The 17,794-nt window shown below is 44.6% G+C and overlaps 1 protein-coding gene across 1 annotated transcript in view; it reads right to left on the bottom strand.

The window, feature by feature from the left end:
- The window catches only part of TRMT2B (tRNA methyltransferase 2 homolog B), a 56,417-nt gene that overhangs the window by 22,979 nt on the left and 15,644 nt on the right, over nucleotides 1–17,794 (bottom strand). The window contains exons 2-6 of the mRNA XM_036304143.1: nucleotides 16,159–16,357; nucleotides 6,545–6,785; nucleotides 3,181–3,235; nucleotides 1,820–1,954; nucleotides 985–1,084 (exon numbers count right to left, since the gene is read on the bottom strand). Coding sequence (XP_036160036.1) covers nucleotides 985–1,084; nucleotides 1,820–1,954; nucleotides 3,181–3,235; nucleotides 6,545–6,785; nucleotides 16,159–16,357 — 730 coding nt within the window. The remainder of the gene's footprint in view (nucleotides 1–984; nucleotides 1,085–1,819; nucleotides 1,955–3,180; nucleotides 3,236–6,544; nucleotides 6,786–16,158; nucleotides 16,358–17,794) is intronic.

Below are 17,794 nucleotides of genomic sequence, written 5' to 3'. Positions count from 1 at the left end.
TTTTTTAACCGAAAATATTATTTAAAAGAAAATGTCTGGCAACTCAAATTCCCTCCTTCAAAGAGGCATATGCAGATATGGATAAGCAAAGTACCTACTTCAAGCTCAAAGCCATTTTTTAGAGAAAACCTATTTCCCAGTCTAGCCATTAAGAAGCTTATTCTTAATGAAGCTAGTATGCAATATTTTATTTCATGCTATAGATAAGCAATATGAGAACATCTACTTTCTGTTTAGAATTTAAAATGGAAATAAAATATAATGGGATTTTTTTTCTGTTACTGAAAAATAGAACAATAACATCATATGCCCATTTAATTCTGTACACAGGTGGTGGGGGGAGCCAAGTGCCTGCCCTAAAAAACTGCAGTTTAAGGCATATGGATATTAAACAGTGTGACTAATATAAAACGATGATGTTTCAAGTGGATTTATTGAAAATGGGCAAATAGAAAGTTCAGGAATGGAATCTGGGAATGGATAATGGAATTAAGTCTTAGAAATATGCCATTATGATTTTCGTCACCAACACCTCCCCTATTTATTCTTTTAAGGTCAATTTATCAGAGAAAGCTCTAATTTTCAGGGATAAGGGGCTATGAAATATAAAAGGTAATTCAATAAAGAGGAGACTGCTTCCCAGTACAGAAAGTAGCACAAAATAATGACAATGACAATAATGATGAGAGAGCAGCAGCAGCAATATTAACATTTACTAAGTACTTACTAGGTTCAAGCATATGCCTTTTAGAGGGAGAAAGAATGAGGGTTGTGATTCCTATCAATATAATGACTACCCACAAAAAATATCCAAAATTAACCTTGTGATCAATTTCAGCATCAAAGACTTCCAATTTGATCTAGTCCTTTAAGACCACTGCATTTGCTACTCCTCTACACTCCCACTGATACTGTTCTCTGCACCATTCCCTTCCTCTCAGTTCTTGGTTTGTTATTTCTACTAGTCATGGCCATTTGACTGACCTCTCCAAGTTCCAAGGTAGTATCCCACAGTCTTCGGATTGCCATCTGGACCTCGGTTCACAGAAAAGGTGGACTTATTTCGGTAGCCATCGATGACAGGCTAGAGGAGGCAGAAGAGCAGAAAAGGGAAAACAGGTCAAATGAGACCAAGGAGGGCAACAATACAGGGAATGAAATAATGTTCTCTGGATTAAGACAACTAAGTGATGCTTGCTTGGAAAGTAAGGCATAGGTGAAAGTCCTTGACTGAGATCAAGACCCGCTATAGAAACTTCATAGTAGAAAGGAGTTCCAACCTGGCCATAAGGCAGGAGTCAGCAAACTTTTTCATTAAAGAGCCAGATAGTAAATAATTTTAGGCTTTGCAGTCCATATGATTCCCATCATAACTACTCAACTCTGCCATTATAATGTGAAAACACCCATAGACAATCCATAAATAAGCTCAGCTGTTCCAATAAAACCTTATTTCCAAAATCAAGCAGTAAGACAGACACGGCAAAAGGGCCATAGTTTGCTAACCTCTGCCATAAATTAAATTTGCCTCTCTGAGGCCTCTTTAGGTTTCCAAAGTTGCAATTTTTCCAAGGAAGTAATAGTGTAGTGGTTTAGAAAGTGGGTTTTGCATCAGATATACCTGAGTGTGAATCTCAGTTCTGCCACATTCTAGATATGTATCCTTGGGTGAATTACTTAATCTCTCAATGTCTTCATCTGTAAAATGACAGTGCTTACCCCCCAGAGTGATTGTAAACAGTAAACAAAACAATAATACATGCTAATCACTTGGAAGAGGGTCTGGTCCCCAGCAACTGACTAGGAAGTGAGGGCTTACAGAGGGTATAATAGGTTGGAGAAGACAACAGAATTCCTCCGATTTGGGTGCAGCTGTTGTCACTTTGAATCCGTTGAACATTTGGAGGTAAGACTCTAATCTTTGTAAAATTTTCTTCTGAGCTTCAAATTTCACCTGCAAAAGAATATAAGCAATTAAACAAAATACTTTTTGCAGTATCACCTCAAAAGATGGAAAACAAATAGGATAAGAGAAGGTTGTTCCCACAGATACTTGGGTCATGGTCTCAGCAGATAAGGAATCCAGAATGATGGAAAAGCAACAGACCTAATAAGGTGTTGGGGAAAGGTCAAGCGTGAGCTCTTGTGTAAGCTCATCATTGAATTTCCAGAAGAACTTGCTGTGGTAATGGAAACATTCTATTTTGGGGTTATGTTCTATGTAATATGGCAGCCACTAGCCACAAGCACCTGAAATGTGATTCATGTGACGGAGGAACTAAATTTCTAATCTTTTTGCCTTATTTAATTTTAATTAACTTCTTAAGACAGTCAGCTCTGCTAAAATGTGAAATAAGCATTCTTACACCATATGCAAAATCATTCAAAAGAAATCACAGGGCTCATGGGAAAAATAGGGTTGGGTGAACACATTCCCAAACTTTATCAGTAATATACGCAGAAAAGATAGAAACCTAATAAAAAGACTAGTACAGTTTTACATGTGAAATGGTTGTAAAATGCATAACTACTACAATAAGGATGGCACTTTGCCCTGACAAAGACCTGAAGTTTGCTTGTAGATGTAGCTGTCCACTTGTGAGTTATCATGAGGTGGTGAAAGGAGGGTCATGTGAATGGGATGGAAATTTCTCACAGCAAATGTAAATGGGTGTGGCTCATAACACACTTATGGAACTGAGAGAGCAGCAGATGTCTGAGGTGTGTGTGTGTTCATTTCATGGATTTTCATGCAACTCAGTTCAGCTGGGTGCAGTCTCCTTCTTTCATCTGTTTCTCGCGGACCAAATTACTCCTAAGCAAACATGAAATCTGTATTATGTTCAAATTGTTTCCTAATATATCGATCCATTGGAAGAAATTTCCGTTTTCAAAACAAACATTATAGCAAAACTGACTGTACTTAAATTTAAATAGCTACACGTAGCTAAAGCTGTAAGAACAACAGAAAAGCAAGCAATGACGGAAACAGGCATGTATATATGGCTCTAGAATTTGGAAGACATAACTGGCCTAAAGTTAAAATTTCACAGTTGTTAGCATACTAAGTTTAAGGACTCCTTGGGTTGTCTGGATAGACCTGTCTGGTTAAGCTTCTTACAAGTCTAACACCATTCACCTGATGGAACAGAGGAGTGAAGACTTAAGCTGGGTACCAACCTTGAGCTGTTCTTCATAGCTCAGCCTCCAGAGTGGCGTCACAACATCAGCCAGCCTTGAATACAGTAATTCAGGCACTTAGTTCATTATATAAATACTAGAGGCCTAGTGCATGAAATTTGTGCGGGGGGCAGGGGGTGTCCCCTCAGCCCAGCCTGCACCCTCTCCAATCCAAGACATCCCTCTCATAATCCAGGACCGCTGGCTCCTAACTGCTCACTTGCCAGATTGATCGCCGTTAACCGCCTCTGCCTGCCAACCTGATTGCCCCTAACTGCCTTCCCCTGCTGGCCTGGTCGCCTGCAACTGCCCCCCCTGCTGGCCTGGTCACCCCTCACTGCTCCCCCTGCCGGCCTGATTGCCCCACACACCTGTTGCTCAGTCATTTGGTCGTCCCTCACTAAGCCCCCTGCCGGCCTGGTCGCCCCATGCACCTGCTGCTCAGTCGTTTGGTCGTCCCTCACTAACCCCCCTGCTAGCCTGGTCACCCTAGGCAGCCTGGTGTTCAGTCATTTGGTAGTCCCTCACTAACCCCCCCTGCCGACCTGGTCGCCCCACGCAGCCTGGTGTTCAGTTGTTTGGTTGTCCCTCACCAACCCCCACGCCGGCCTTGTCGCCCCCCTCAGCCTGTATGTGTATATATGTGTACACACACACACTAGTGACCTGGTGCATGGATTCGTGCACATTGAAAGGAAATTAATTAGAAGGTGGCCGGTGGGGCGGAACTTCGCGAGGCAGGCCGGACATGCCCTGGAGCCAACCTTTCATGATCTCTCCCTGGCCAGCAGCACCTGGGATGGCACCATGGCTCAAAGGGCGTCTGCAGAGAGAGTGGGTCCCTCCAGCAGGTTGGGTCCCTCGGCCTGGCCTGTGGGGATCGGGCTGAAACCGGCTCTCTGACATCCCCCGAGGGGTCCTGCAGGGATCCCTGCGAGAGGGCACTCTGCAACGTTGCTGTCATACATGGTGTGGAACACAAACACAAGTGTACAGTAAACCAGATTCAGGGACGACAATGCTCCAGCAACAACATAATCCATGGCTGAAAGTGGAATTGCGCAGCCCCGCAAGGAATTGGGCTCCCTCCTCTCTGGTTTCAGGGTGCATCACCTAAGAACCTCCGCTGCCAAGTCACTGCAGCTCAGCAGCTCCTGCGTTGAGCGTCTGCCCCCTAGTGGTCAATGCACATCATAGTAACTGGTTGGACAGTCGAACACTTAGCATATTACCCTTTTATATATTTACTTAGCATATTACCCTTTTATATATTTACTAGAGGCCCAGTGCACAAAATTCATGCACAGAGGGGTTCCCTCAGCCCAGCCTGCACCCTCTCCAATCAGGGACCCCTTGGGGGATATCCAACTGCCAGACATCCCTCTCACAATCTGGGACTGCTGGCTCCTAACCGCTGACCTTCCTGCCTGCCTGATTGCCCCTAATCCCTCTGCCTGCCTGCTTGATCGCCCCTAACTGCTTCTGCCTGCCTGCCTGATTGCCCCTAACCACCTCTGCCTATCTGCCTGATGAGCCCTAACTGCTCCCCTACTGGCCTGATTGCCCCTAATTGCTCTCCCCTGCCGGCCTGATCTCACCCCCTGCTGCCCTCCCCTGCCAGCCTGATCACCCCCAACTGCCTTGCCCTGTCAGCCTGATTGCCCCTAACCCCCTGCCTGATCTTGCCCCCAACTGCCCTCCCCTGCTGGCTTGATCTCCCCTAACTGCCTCTGCCTCAGCCCCCACCACCATGGCTTTGTCTAGAAGGAAGCTGGACATCCGGAAGATGGCTGGTCGACCCAGTCTAATTAGCATATTACCCTTTTATTAGTATGGAAAGATTATAAAGGATAGGATTGTTTAAATGGGGGGCGGGGGAGCCTTTTTCAGCAGGAGGAGATGCTCTTGGCAGACAAAAATACATAACCCCTATATCTGGACTGATAGCCAGCCATATGCACTATACTGCCAAACCCGTTATTAAAAAATTGAACTGCTCAAGGGCAGGGAAAAAAGGAGACATATGTAATACTCTTTGTAATACTTTAAGCAATAAAACAATTAAAAAAATAAAAAAATTGAACCACTTTCTTACACCTTCCACCAAACAGCTGTTCCCCTTAAAACCCTTCCTCAGCCCCCACCTTAGGTTCTGCCTTCGCAGTTCACCCAGATTAAGTTCTGATTGGTCATTTTCTATGCCAGTCTGCATCAAAAACTCTGCCTCCTAGGTAGCCATTGGCTCTTCGCAGTCCATCCAGATACGGTTCTGATTGGTCAGTTTCTATGCCAGTCAGCATCTCCAGGCCTCTCTCCAGGCCTGATCCACAGCCTCCATGGCAGCTGCAGATCAGGCCCTGCTTCTCTCTCCGGGCCTCTCTCTGGGGCTCTCTCCAGACCTATGTCCGGGCCTGATCCGCAACCTCCACAGCAGCTGCAGATCAGGCCCTGCCTCTCTCTCCTGGTCTCTCTCACCTTGGCAGTGGTGAGGTCATTAGGCCTCTGGCCTAGCCCCAGGCCAGAGGCTAACAACCTCACCATGCCCGCCTTGCCTCGCCCACCCTCCCTGCTGTCTCGCCCGCTGGCCACCAGCCTTGTTGTGATAGGAGCCTGTGGGCCGAGGGGGAGGTGTTCCATGCACTTCCTGGTGACCGATCATCCGTCTGGTCATTTAGGTCGTGATGGCCCCTGGCCTTTTATAATGTAGATGGATGTACTAAGTACCTACACTATACATAAGTACTTTCTCTGGCATTTTTCATATTATTAAGAAGACTTAATCCTCATGTCCCTGGGGAGATAGAGTCTGGGAGAAGAGCCTATTTTGGTGCTGTCTACTAACAAAGCAAAACAGATGGGCAAACCTAATACGAGAAAAATCCAGATTTATCAGGAGGTAATTAGTCATATTAAAAAAGGTTTCACTGTTGGGTTCCTTTAATTAGCCCACCTCCCTAATGCTTTTTTGAATATAATTTGATTTAGAAAATACATTTGTTGCATAAAATAAGGTATCTATGTGTATGCATGGCTGCAATGAGACTATTCATTTCTAGTCCATCTAATATCTTTCTGGGTCTCTGATTTTCAGTAAACCTGCCCTGGACCTTTTTAAAGACAAGGTCCCAGTTTAATATCTCCTTTCTGTGAAAACCACACTAAAAGACAAGGTGAATATTTTCTGCAATCCCAAAGCATTTCCCACAATATTCCTCAGATGTCTTCAAGTTCAGCCTGGTTATCCTACCTGAGGTGCCCCTTCGAATCCTTGCCATCCCATATTAGTTACATCAGAAACACAGAATTTCAGTAGGCTCAGAGATTCAGACTTGCTAAGAGGAAGGAACATCAGCCTTGGTCTTACCTTTCCTGCCAGGAACTATCTAGTGGTCCAAGATGGCTTGGTTTCTTCTGACTTTTCTGTCCTCTTTGACGCCTCTTGGTGATCACATGAGTGAAGGTTCTCTTACGTGCTGACCCCAATAAAAGCTGTGACCAATCTGGAGGTTTTCTGGGACACCAGTAGAGCAGTCCTGATTTGGAGAAGAAACCCACCCTGGAAAGGAAGCATCTAGGTTTGTGCATTGGGACTCTTCTCTCAATACCTGCCAACAATAGAAACATTGAGATTCACTTGCATGAATAGTGAACAAACAGAAGCTGGGAAGTGAAGGCACAATTTCCAAACGCCTTCATTCATTTACAAATCCTTACAGAAGCTCGGCACCAGCACAGAGTCAACACTTGGTAAAAGCAAGTCTACTGAGCAGAGCTGAACTACTGATGGCTAGGCACTGGCTTAAGCTCCCAAAATAATAAGATGAGGAAAATATAGTCTTTGTCCTCTGTGAACTCTTCGGATACACTTCTATGGCTAGTCCCTCTCCATATTCTACACTCCTACCCAACAACCAACAATCCTATATAATAAAAGGGTAATATACAAATTGTCCCCTTGACCGGGAGTTCGACCAGAGTTCGAGCAGGGGGCAGGGCCAGCCCGCCAACCTCCTGCCGCCCCTCTCCCTGGCATCCACCCCCGGATCGCCCCCCTACTCAATCAGGGGCAGGGCCAGCTGGCTAATGTCCCGCGTCCCCCGCCCCACCCCCCACCGCCAGCCAGCCCGATTGGCCCCCACCCATGCACGAATTCATGCATGGGGCCTTTAGTTAACTAATATTTACAAAGTATTTATTATATGCAAGGCAGTGTGCCACACTAAATACTGAAGGGGTTATAAAGGTTACAATCTAATTGAGGAGATCCAGTACGAACCCAGGAAAAGATAATAATTAACATCATATTCTTGGTTCCTGATAAGTGCTAAGTAAAGGCTTCCCAGAAGCAGATAGGCCTTGCACCAGGTCTTAAGAGATAGCAGGAAGGTGAAGCAAGTACATGGAGGATAGTGGCTTAACTGATCTGGCTAAAATTGTAGTTCATTTTAGGACACAAGACTAAAAAGTTACATCAAAGTGAGACTTCAGCTCTGGAAGAACTTTAATGATTGAATAAAATACAGACTTTATTATGAAAAAAAATAGTGATTTGAGGGAGCCTTTATGTAAAGAAATAAAGATAAAATAGGGATGTTAATAAAAAGCAAATTCATGTTTGAAGCATGTGTTTGAAATGGTAGGGTAACCACCAAATGGAAATGTCTAACAAGTAGAGAAGCAGTACTACATGTCAGGAGAGAAGTCAGGGCTAGAGATTTGGTCAAGTGTCTATAAAGAGTACAAGCTGCAACATTTTTTTTAAAAAAGAGCTTTTAACTCTAGCTGATGTTGCTCAGTGGACAGAGCATCGGCCTGTGGACTGTAGGGTCCTGGTTTGGATTCAAGGGCATGTGCCTCTGTTGCAGGCTCCTCCCAGCCTGGGCCCTGGTCAAGGTGCGTGTAGGAGGCAATCAATCAATGTGTTTTTCTCACATCGATATTTCTCTCTGTCTTTCCCTCTCTCTGCCATTCCCTCTAAAAATCAATGGAAAAATACCCTTGAGTGAGGATTAAAAAAATAATACTATATAATAAAAGGTTAATATGCAAATTGTCCCCTCAGGAGTTCAACCGACCAAGAGTTCGACCACTCTCTATGATGTGTGCTGACCACCAGGGAGCGGCACAGAACAAAGGAAGGCCCGGTCAGCCCTGATTGCCAACCAGGCCTAGGGACCCTACCCATGCATGAATTTCATGCACCAAGCCTCTAGTAAAAAGTGAGAAAGAGCTTTCAAGCCCAGCCAGTGTGGATCAGTGGTTGAGCATCGACCCATAAACCAGGAGGTCACCTTTTGATTTGCAGTCAGGGCACACGCCCAGGTAGTGGGCTCGATCCCTACTAGGGGACATGCAGGAGGCAGCAATCAATAATTCTTATTGATGTTTCTATCCCTCTTTTCCTCTCCCTTCCTCTCTGAAATCAACAAAAACTTTTTTAAGTGCTTTGAAGGGACTAGCAAAAGGCCAATGACTAAACCTGGGAGAAAGGCAATAGTTGGGGAGCAAGAAGAGATGCTGGTGACTCAGAATCACAAGAGTGTGGAGCTTGGAGGCCAATGTCTTTCAGGAAGGCACTGGCATATCCAGTAAGTCTGAGGCCAAAGAAAGAAGGGAAATATGGCAATGGGAAGTGGCAGGCAATGGGGACAATTGAGGTTTGAGATCTTAGGCATGCAGATCCTAAAGTCAGGCAGACTTGAGCAGTCACCTGCCTCATCCACTTACTAGCTAAGTGGCCTCTGACAAGTTAATCATTTCATCTGCTCTTCCTTTTTTTCATCTGTAAAATGGAGATAACAATAGTAACTACCTCATATAGTGGTTGTAAGAGTTAAATAAGGAATAATTAATAAAAAAGTACTCAGCAGAAGATTAATGGAAATAATGTTTGTAAAGCTCTGAGCACACTGTCCAGTACCTAGCAAAAATTCAGTACATGTTCATTATAACTACCATAATGCCTAAAGATACTATGGGACTGAGTGACAGTGGCAATATTGAAGGAGGGCAGCAGGGGAAAGGAATAGTGGGAGTAACTAAGGAAAAGTTGGAAGAGCTAGAACAGGGAGAGGGTGCACGGCTGGAGTGGCTCAGTTAGTTGAGCATCATCCTGTATACCTGTGCACCAAAGGATTGCTGGTTTGATGCCTGGTCATGGCACATACCTGGGTTGCGGGTTTGACCCCTGGTTGGGGCACATATGAGATGCAACTGATCGATATTTCTCACAACAATGTATCTCTCTCTCTCTCTCTCTCTCTCTCTCTCACTCTCGTTCTCTCTCTCTCTCTCTCTTCCTCTCTCTAAGCTTGTCTTCAAGTGAGAATTTTAAAAAATTGTCAGAACAGGGGAGGACACTTTAGAAAAAGGAAGGAATCCCTCTTCCTCCAACACAGGAATTTGTTGTTGCCTATTTGTTTTGTATTGCTTGATCATTCATTGCTGTGCAACTTTTTTGAGTATCCAGGACATGTGAATGGACCTGACCAGACACCTTACTGATCTGCTGTGAAACTGCCTTTTTGCCCTTGCTTTCTACCTCGGACTTCATCCCAATGTAAATCATACTTTAATTCATAATGCTATCTATTTAAAAGTCCAATATATGTAATAGATTTATTAACTAAAAGTCTTCCATGGCTCCCTCTATTATGTGAAATTTGTATATCATGATCATTAGGTAATTTAGAGGATGCTGACATGGGTGCCGTAATATGTCACCCATACACCATTTTGTATGTTTACAAAGTACTAAAAAACTAATTGTCACCCTAGCTGGTTTGACTCAGTGGCTAGAGCATCGGCCTGCAGACTGAAGTGTCCCAGGTTCAATTCCGATCAAGGGCACATACCTCAGTTGCAGGCTTGATCCCTGGCCCTGGTTGGGATGCTTGCGGGAGGCAACCAATTGATGTGTCTCTCTCACATTGATGTTTCCCCTGTATGTCTCTCTCCCTCTCTTCCACTCTCTCTAAAATTCAATGGAAAAATATCCTCAGGTAAGGATTAATAACAACAACAAAAGTAATTGTCATAATATGAAAGCATTTGGGGGTAATTTCTAACAGAATAAATTTAGGTTGGCCCAGGGTTCAGGTGCTATTGATAGCACACTCCACCTAACTCCCAGGAAGAGGGAAGTCCTTAAGAATATGGACTTTGGCCCAGCAGTATTGCTCAGTGGTTGAACATCAACCTATGAACTAGCAGATCACAGTTGGACTCCCTGCCAAGGCACATGCTAGGTTGTGGCTCGATCCCCAGTACAGGACTTGGGGAAGGCAGCTGATCAATGATTCTCTCTCATCATTGATGCCTCACTCTGAAATCAATAAAAACATATATTTTTTTAAAAAAAGAACCTGGAGGAGAAACCAAGATGGCGGCATAGGTAAACACTGGAAATTGCTGCCTCACACAACCACTTCAAAAATACAACTAAAAGACAAAACGGACAGCATCCAGAACCACAGGAAGGCTGGCTGAGTGGAAATTCTACAACTAGAAGGAAAGAGAAAAGCACACTGAGACTCAGAGGAGGTGCGGAAGTAAAGTGCAGAGGTACGGAGGCGCACGTGGAAAGGGCTGGCAACTGAGGACACAGTTTTCTTTTTCAATCGGGAGGGAGTCTCAAGCTCCTGACTGCTCTGGACTCCAGTTTCAGGCGAGTCTCTGGGGACCCAGACTCATACGGGGATAAACTGGACTCTCTGGCATCGGGCAGAACTCGAGGGCAGCTTTCTCTCAGAGGTGCTTGCAGCGATTACCGGGACACTGAGACGCGGGGCCTCTTAGGGTAGGACTGAGGATCAGCCATAGCTGTTTGCTCCGCCCTGTTGATTCCCTGAGACCCTGCCCCACCTAAGCTGTGCGTAGAGGCTTTTGCATATGAAAGGCCTGGCCCTTTACAATCTGAAAATTACCTAACAAACTGCAGCTGGGTCAGAGACCCAGAACTTCCAAAAGAAGGCCCAAGGCCACACAGCAGCTTGCATTGCTTCACAGCTGGGCCTCATCTGGGCACCTCCAAACCCCCAACAAAGAAGAGGAATCTGCAGATCTCTGCATAGCTCCTGCTGAATAGCCTCAGGCAGAGGCTAAATTAGCACCTCCTTAGAGATCCAAGAGCCAGTGTACCCAGGGTCAGAGTGGGACCATCCAAATTACAACTTCTCAGATCCATAAGGGACACACTCAGGGGGCAGACTCAGTGAGCACCAAAGCCCCACTGAAGCAAGTCTTGCCCCAGAAGGGTGTCTCCAGCACAGTTCTCCCACTGTAGACACAGCTGATTCTCACAGCCAATTGGCCTGGAGGTCAATTCCTCCCAGTGATACCTACAACAATCAAGGCTTAACTACAACAAGACTCTGCACAAAGCCCACAAAGGGGTGCACCAAGAGTGTCTATCTTACGTAATTGGGGAGGCTGAGCCACTGGGCCCTATAGGACACCTAGCACAGAAAGCCACTCTATCTACACAGGGAAGCATAAAAAATGTGGAGACAAAGAAACAGGTCACAAATGACAGAAATGGAGGAAAGCAAACTAGAGGATATAGAGTTCAAAACCACACTTATAAGGTTTTTCAAGAATTTTCTAGAAACTGCCAATAAATTTAGTGAGACCCTCAAGAAATCTAGTGAGACCCTCGAGGTTATGAAAAAGGACCAACTAGAAATTAAGCAGACACTGACTGAAATAAAGAATATTATACAGAGTTCCAACAGCAGACTAGAGGATCGCAAGAATCAAGGCAAAGATTTGAAATACAAAGAAGCAAAAAACACCCAACCAAAAAAACAAAAAGAAAAAAGAATCCAAAAATATGAAGATAGTGTAAGGAGTCTCTGGGACAACTTCAAGCATACCAACATCCAAATTATGGGGGTGCCAGAAGAGAGAGAGCAAGATATTGAAAACCTATTTGAAGAAATAATGACAGAAAACTTTCCCTACCTGGTGAAAGAAATAGACTTACAAGTCCAGGAAGCGCAGAGAACCCCAAACAAAAGGAATCCAAAGAGGACCACACCAAGACACATCATAATTAAAATGCCAAGAGCAAAAGATAAAGAGAGAATCTTAAAAGCAGCAAGAGAAAGACAGTCAGTTACCTTCAAGGGAATACCCATACGACTGTCAGCTGGTTTCTCAACAGAAACTATGCAGGCCAGAAGGGAGTGGCAAGAAATATTCAAAGTGATGAATAGCAAGAACTTACAACCAAGATTACTTTACCCAGTAAAGCTATCATTCAGAATTGAAGGTCAGATAAAGAGCTTCACAGATGCCCTAGCCGGTTTGGCTCAGTGGATAGAGCGTCGGCCTGTGGACTGAAGGGTCCCAGGTTCGATTCTGGTCAAGGGCATGTGCCTTGGTTGCGGGCACATCCCCAGGGGGAGGTGTGCTGGAGGCAGCTGATTGATGTTTCTCTCTCATCAATGTTTCTAACTCTCTATCCCTCTCCCTTCCTCTCTGTAAAAAATCAATAAAATATATATATATATAAAAAAAAGAGCTTCACAGATAAGAAAAAGCTAAAGGAGTCAATGAAGGAAAAATATCACATGATCTCACTCATTCATGGATAATAGAGACCATTATAAACTTTTGAACAATAATAGATACAGAGGCAGAGCTGCCTCAAACAGATTGTCAAACTGCAGCGGGAAGGCCGGGGAGGGTTTGGGGGCCAGAGGGAGGGGGGTAAGAGATCAACCAAAGGACTTGTATGCATGCATATAAGCATAACCAATGGACATAAGACACTGGGGGATAGGGGAGGCTATGGGACTGTCAAGGGCGGGGGGGAAAAAAGGACACATATGTAATACCCTTTGTAATACTTAAGCAATAAAAATAAATAAATAAATAAAACTTACTGTACTTTCAAAAATTACACTAATTTGGAGAAATAAGTATGAAACCTATTTGTCTGAGCAAGGTTAATCTTTATATGCTGTAACATCAGAATCTTTTGAATTCAAAAGAATCTGCAGAATGCAGCCAACGTCGAGTGGTTTCTTACTCATGATTTAGTGCCTTGGCTGAATAAAAATATTCAGTGATTACTCAATAGGTGCCAAAGCTCAGGACTTTAGAGAGAGATGAGGCTCCACTTTTGCCAAAACACAATTTGATCTCAACTATTGTTATAAGTAAGAGAAGTTCTATTATTATGATTGTGAAATTGCTAGTTGTTTTTTTTTTAATTAAAAAAAAAGAAAAAGAAAAAGCTAAAGGAGTTCATCACCACCAAACCAGTATTATATGAAATGCTGAAAGTTATTCTTTAAGAGGAAGAAGAAGAAAAAGGTAAAGATACAAATTATGAACAACAAATACACATCTATCAACAAGTGAATCTAAAAATCAACTGAATAAATAACCTGATGAACAGAATAAACTGGTGAATATAATAGAATCAGGGGCATAGAAAGGGAATGGACTGACTATTCTTGGGGGGGAATGGGGTGTGGGGGGTGCAGGAAGAGACTGGACAAAAATCGTACACCTATGGATGAGGACAGTGCGGGGGGGGGGGTGGAGATAAGGGCAGAGGGTGGGGAGGGAACTGTGTGGAAGGGAGCTATGGGGGGCAAAAGAGGAACAACTGTAATAATCTGAACAATAAAGATTTAATTAAAAAAAAAAACATGGACTTTGGCCCTGGCCATTGTTTCTAAATGGGTAGAACATTGGCCTGCACACTGAAGGTTGGTGGGTTCCATTCCAGGTCAAGGGCAGGTACCTGGGTTGCAGGTTCCATCCCCTGTCCCTGTTGGGGTGCTTGCAGGAGGCAAGCAAGCAATGTGTCTGTCACATTGAATCACATCCATCTCTCTCTCTCTCTCCCTCCCTCCCTCCCTCCCTCCCTCCCTCTTTCTCTAAAAGGTGAGAATTAACAACAACTACAAAAAGAAGAACATGGACTTTGCCTAGCTGGCGTAGCTCAGTGGTTGAACACTGACCTATCAACCTGAAGGTCAGGAAACTTTTTTTGGAGTGTGTGGGTCCTCTCACTGGTAACTGCCACGAGACTGTGGTCAGGACACATGCCTGGGCTGCAGGCCCTACTCCCAGCAGGGTGCGTGCAGGAGGCAGCCAATCAATGATTCTCATCATTGATGTTTCTGTCTCTCTCTCCCTTCCTCTCTGAAATCAATAAAATTTTTTTAAAGACACGGACTTTGAAGCCATATTCTATTCCCAGCTCTGCTTCTCACTAGCTCTGTGACTCTGTGCAAGTTACTTAAGCACTATGAATCTGTGTCACCATCTATAAATATAGAACTGATAACACCTACCTTTCAGGGTTGTGGTGTGAATTAAACAAATACATATATATATAAACTCAGGACTGCTTAACACAGAAAGTGTTCAACATGTGTCACTGCCCTTCCTTACACTCTGATTTGAAGCATGTCACCTGACTTCCTTGTGTCTCAATGTGTCCAACCTGCAAAACTGGAGAGATGAAATAATCTATGCTGGTGGTGTGAGGATAAGTACAATTATATGGGAAACTTAAAAACAACACACGAAAAACCTTTCCTAACCTTCTGGAGCATGGTGTACTTCAGGCCTGCCCTGGACCACCCACCGCCTATCAAAAGTGTGTGAACTGTGATAGACATTTTCCCAGGGTGAGACAAATGGACTTAATTTTTTTTAAAAAAAGCAAAAGCCATTGAGAGGAAATGAGTGAAAAGGCAGGAGCCAATAAAGAATAGTTGGGGGGAAGGCAAGAGAAGGCCCAGACCATAGGGGGAGGGAGTGGTGCTGGTCCAGGAAAGTGGCCCTGTCCCTCTAGCTGGCAGGGAAGAATGAAGAAAGCTCCAGGCCCATTTTGGGGTTGGCAAAGGAGGGACAGGGGAGCTGAGGAATTTGGAGACAGCTACATTTACACTTTTAAACTTCTTCTGTGAATGGGAGGGTCCTCTCACTGGTAACTGCCACCATGAGACTGTGCTCTACTTGCCCTGTACCCCAGCAGAAGGCCCCTTGTCAATCTAGGTTTCTCCCTCCACATTATCAGGTATTGTCTAAAATAGGATCCTACTATTTTAGAGTATCAACCAGCCATCTCTCCCAGCAAAGAACCTTTCATCATAGTTAGCAAATTCTGTAGTGAGATAGATTTTTCAAGGCAGCAGAGTAACACTTGTCAAAAAGTGAGTTGTGTTTTCTTTTTTTTCCTGTCAGAGGGGGCATTTGTTCACAGAAAAGACTTGTTATAGTTTTTCCTGTTTTAAATAAATACTTGGATTATTTTTAAGTGTGTGACAACTGCTTTATTTCTACCTCAGGAATTGATCTGAAAGGGACCCAGGGTCCAGAACTGGTAGATAGGAAGGTAGGCTAATTCTCTAGGGCTGGAATGGCTAACCTACCTGAAATGCTCCAAGTTCAAATCAGAGACTACGTGGTTGGTAGATTTGAACTGGGCCAAGGATCTCCTTGAGGCAAAACGTTCACCCACAGGCAAAGTCCTGCTTACACTCTCTGTCCACCCTTCCTTCAGTTGTTCTGGCTCCAGGCATGGTTCCTGGCTAAATTAGACAGATAGGTTTATTGCTTGATCTTGACTGCAACCCATGAGCAGCTAGGTCCTTCCTTTCCCCACCAGCCCCTCCCACCAGCCCCTCCAGCCCCCCTTTCCTTTGAGAAAGTTCTGCCCTCCACATCTGTTGAAAGGGTTCACTAGGAAAGACTGCCACTGTACTTGGCCGGGCTGCAGGGCGTGGGGAGGTCTGGAAGGACAGGGTGGAGGGTTTGGGGGGACGTCACAGCACGAAGGGACTCAGGCTAGACGCGACCTTGAGCAGGCAGCGTTGAGGTCGGTCAGTCCCCGTCCTCAGCCCCGCCTGCCTCCTCAATTCCCCGGCCCAGGGGCAATTTGGCGCAGTCAGCAGTTTTCAGTGCAGTAAGAATTAAATCGGATTTTCTGGGCTCTCCACTTATCCCCCTTACCTTCTAACCAATAAATCCTCTTAAAGACCTGAGGTGCCAAACAAAAAAACCTGCCAGTGGCCTGGATCGCTGCCGCTGGGAAGAGCCACTTCCTGGTGCGCCCGGCTCCAGAACTCCAGACGCAGGCGCAGCTGTGGGGCGGACGCGGCGGGACGCAGAGCTCCTCCCAGGCGGCGCAGAGGCGGCGGCCGCCCTTAATCTGCAAGGGGGCGCTTCTCTGGAGACCTTCAAAAGCACAACTCGCCCCTTTCCCCGGCGCCGTCCCTCCCAAGCACTCCTCCCCCCTCGTCCCGGGACCCAGCCCACCACCTGCTCCTTGCACTGTCCCATGGAAGAATCTGGATTGGATAAGCCTCGAAAATCACAAAGAAATTCGCACTGCAGTGTTAATAGTGTTGACCTTCCTTGGGTGCTTATGGCTTAACTCTTTCAACTGAAAGAAAAGATTTCTAATGGTAGAATTGCAGGTACCAGATCTAAAATGGGGCGGAAGACTAGGAGATGAAGAGGGTTTTCTCAAATCGCAGCCTTATTATAAAAGGCAGCCCAACCCTGGTCGGGTCGCTCAGTTGATTAGAGCGTGGTCCGGATATGCCAGGTTGCAGGTTTGATCCCTGGTCAAGAATTCATAAATAAATGGAATTTTGAAACTCTCTCTCTCTCTCTCTCTCTCTCTCTCTCTCTCTCTCTCTCTCGATAATTTTTTTTTTAAAAAAGCAGCCCTATTTTGGGCCATAGACTTTTCCAGGCATTCCTTCTCCCTCTATTCTATAATGCATCCTAAAAGTATTATGTTATGACAAGATAACTATGGTTTCTTAAGTGGATCCCAGGCAAGGCTACTAAATACTAAAACCGCAGGGAAATAATATTTTTCTTCAACTGCAGAACTCAGAAGGAGGCCAGAGACAACTAGTTCATTTACCAGCTCCTAGACTACATTCAACGAGTCCTCTAATTTTTTGAGGAGTCAGGAGCCCAGCCAAATGAGTAAGGGAGAGAACATTGAAAGATGCACACATGTATGTGCTGTAAAAAATGTTGCTTTAGTGGAATAAATTTACAGCAAGTGAACCTATGTTTAATTACACTTAATTTTTATGCCCAATACTGATTGGGCTTTAAATGGAAAGCACTTGATAGTCAACATTTCATTTATTTATTTATTCAGAGCATAATGTACCTCTTATGTGCTAGGCAATGCACTAGCCCTAGTGAGTACAGCAATAAAGACATGTGCCCAGTAGGAGCTCAATAAATATCTGATTAATTGAACTGAATCCCACCTTGTCTACTGAAAGGGAAAGGGCTTATCTTCACTCACCCCTCCTCCCCACTTGTTCTGGGCATCCAAGCAAACTTATTTAAAGCAGGTCTGTCATTGGGGAAGGCAGACCCTGAGGGATAAAGAAAGAACAGATATTAAGGAAGCTATAATGTAATCATTTAGCCATTAATCCTTTCATATCCATTTAATCTGATAAAGCAGGGTGTGTTTTTTTTTATAAAAGAGAAACCATTACCTTTGTAAGAGGGGAAAGAAATACCCCATATTATAGAAAAGGTTAGACTCTTCAACCAGTGACAAGTGAATAAATTGACATGTCATAGTGTTATTGGTGGGGAGCACTCTGTG

The sequence above is a fragment of the Myotis myotis genome, unplaced genomic scaffold (genome assembly GCF_014108235.1).
Source record: "Myotis myotis isolate mMyoMyo1 unplaced genomic scaffold, mMyoMyo1.p scaffold_m19_p_4, whole genome shotgun sequence".
Lineage (NCBI taxonomy): Eukaryota > Metazoa > Chordata > Mammalia > Chiroptera > Vespertilionidae > Myotis > Myotis myotis.
Note: the sequence above shows the minus strand (reverse complement) of the source record. Positions and strands in the feature narration are given on the sequence as shown.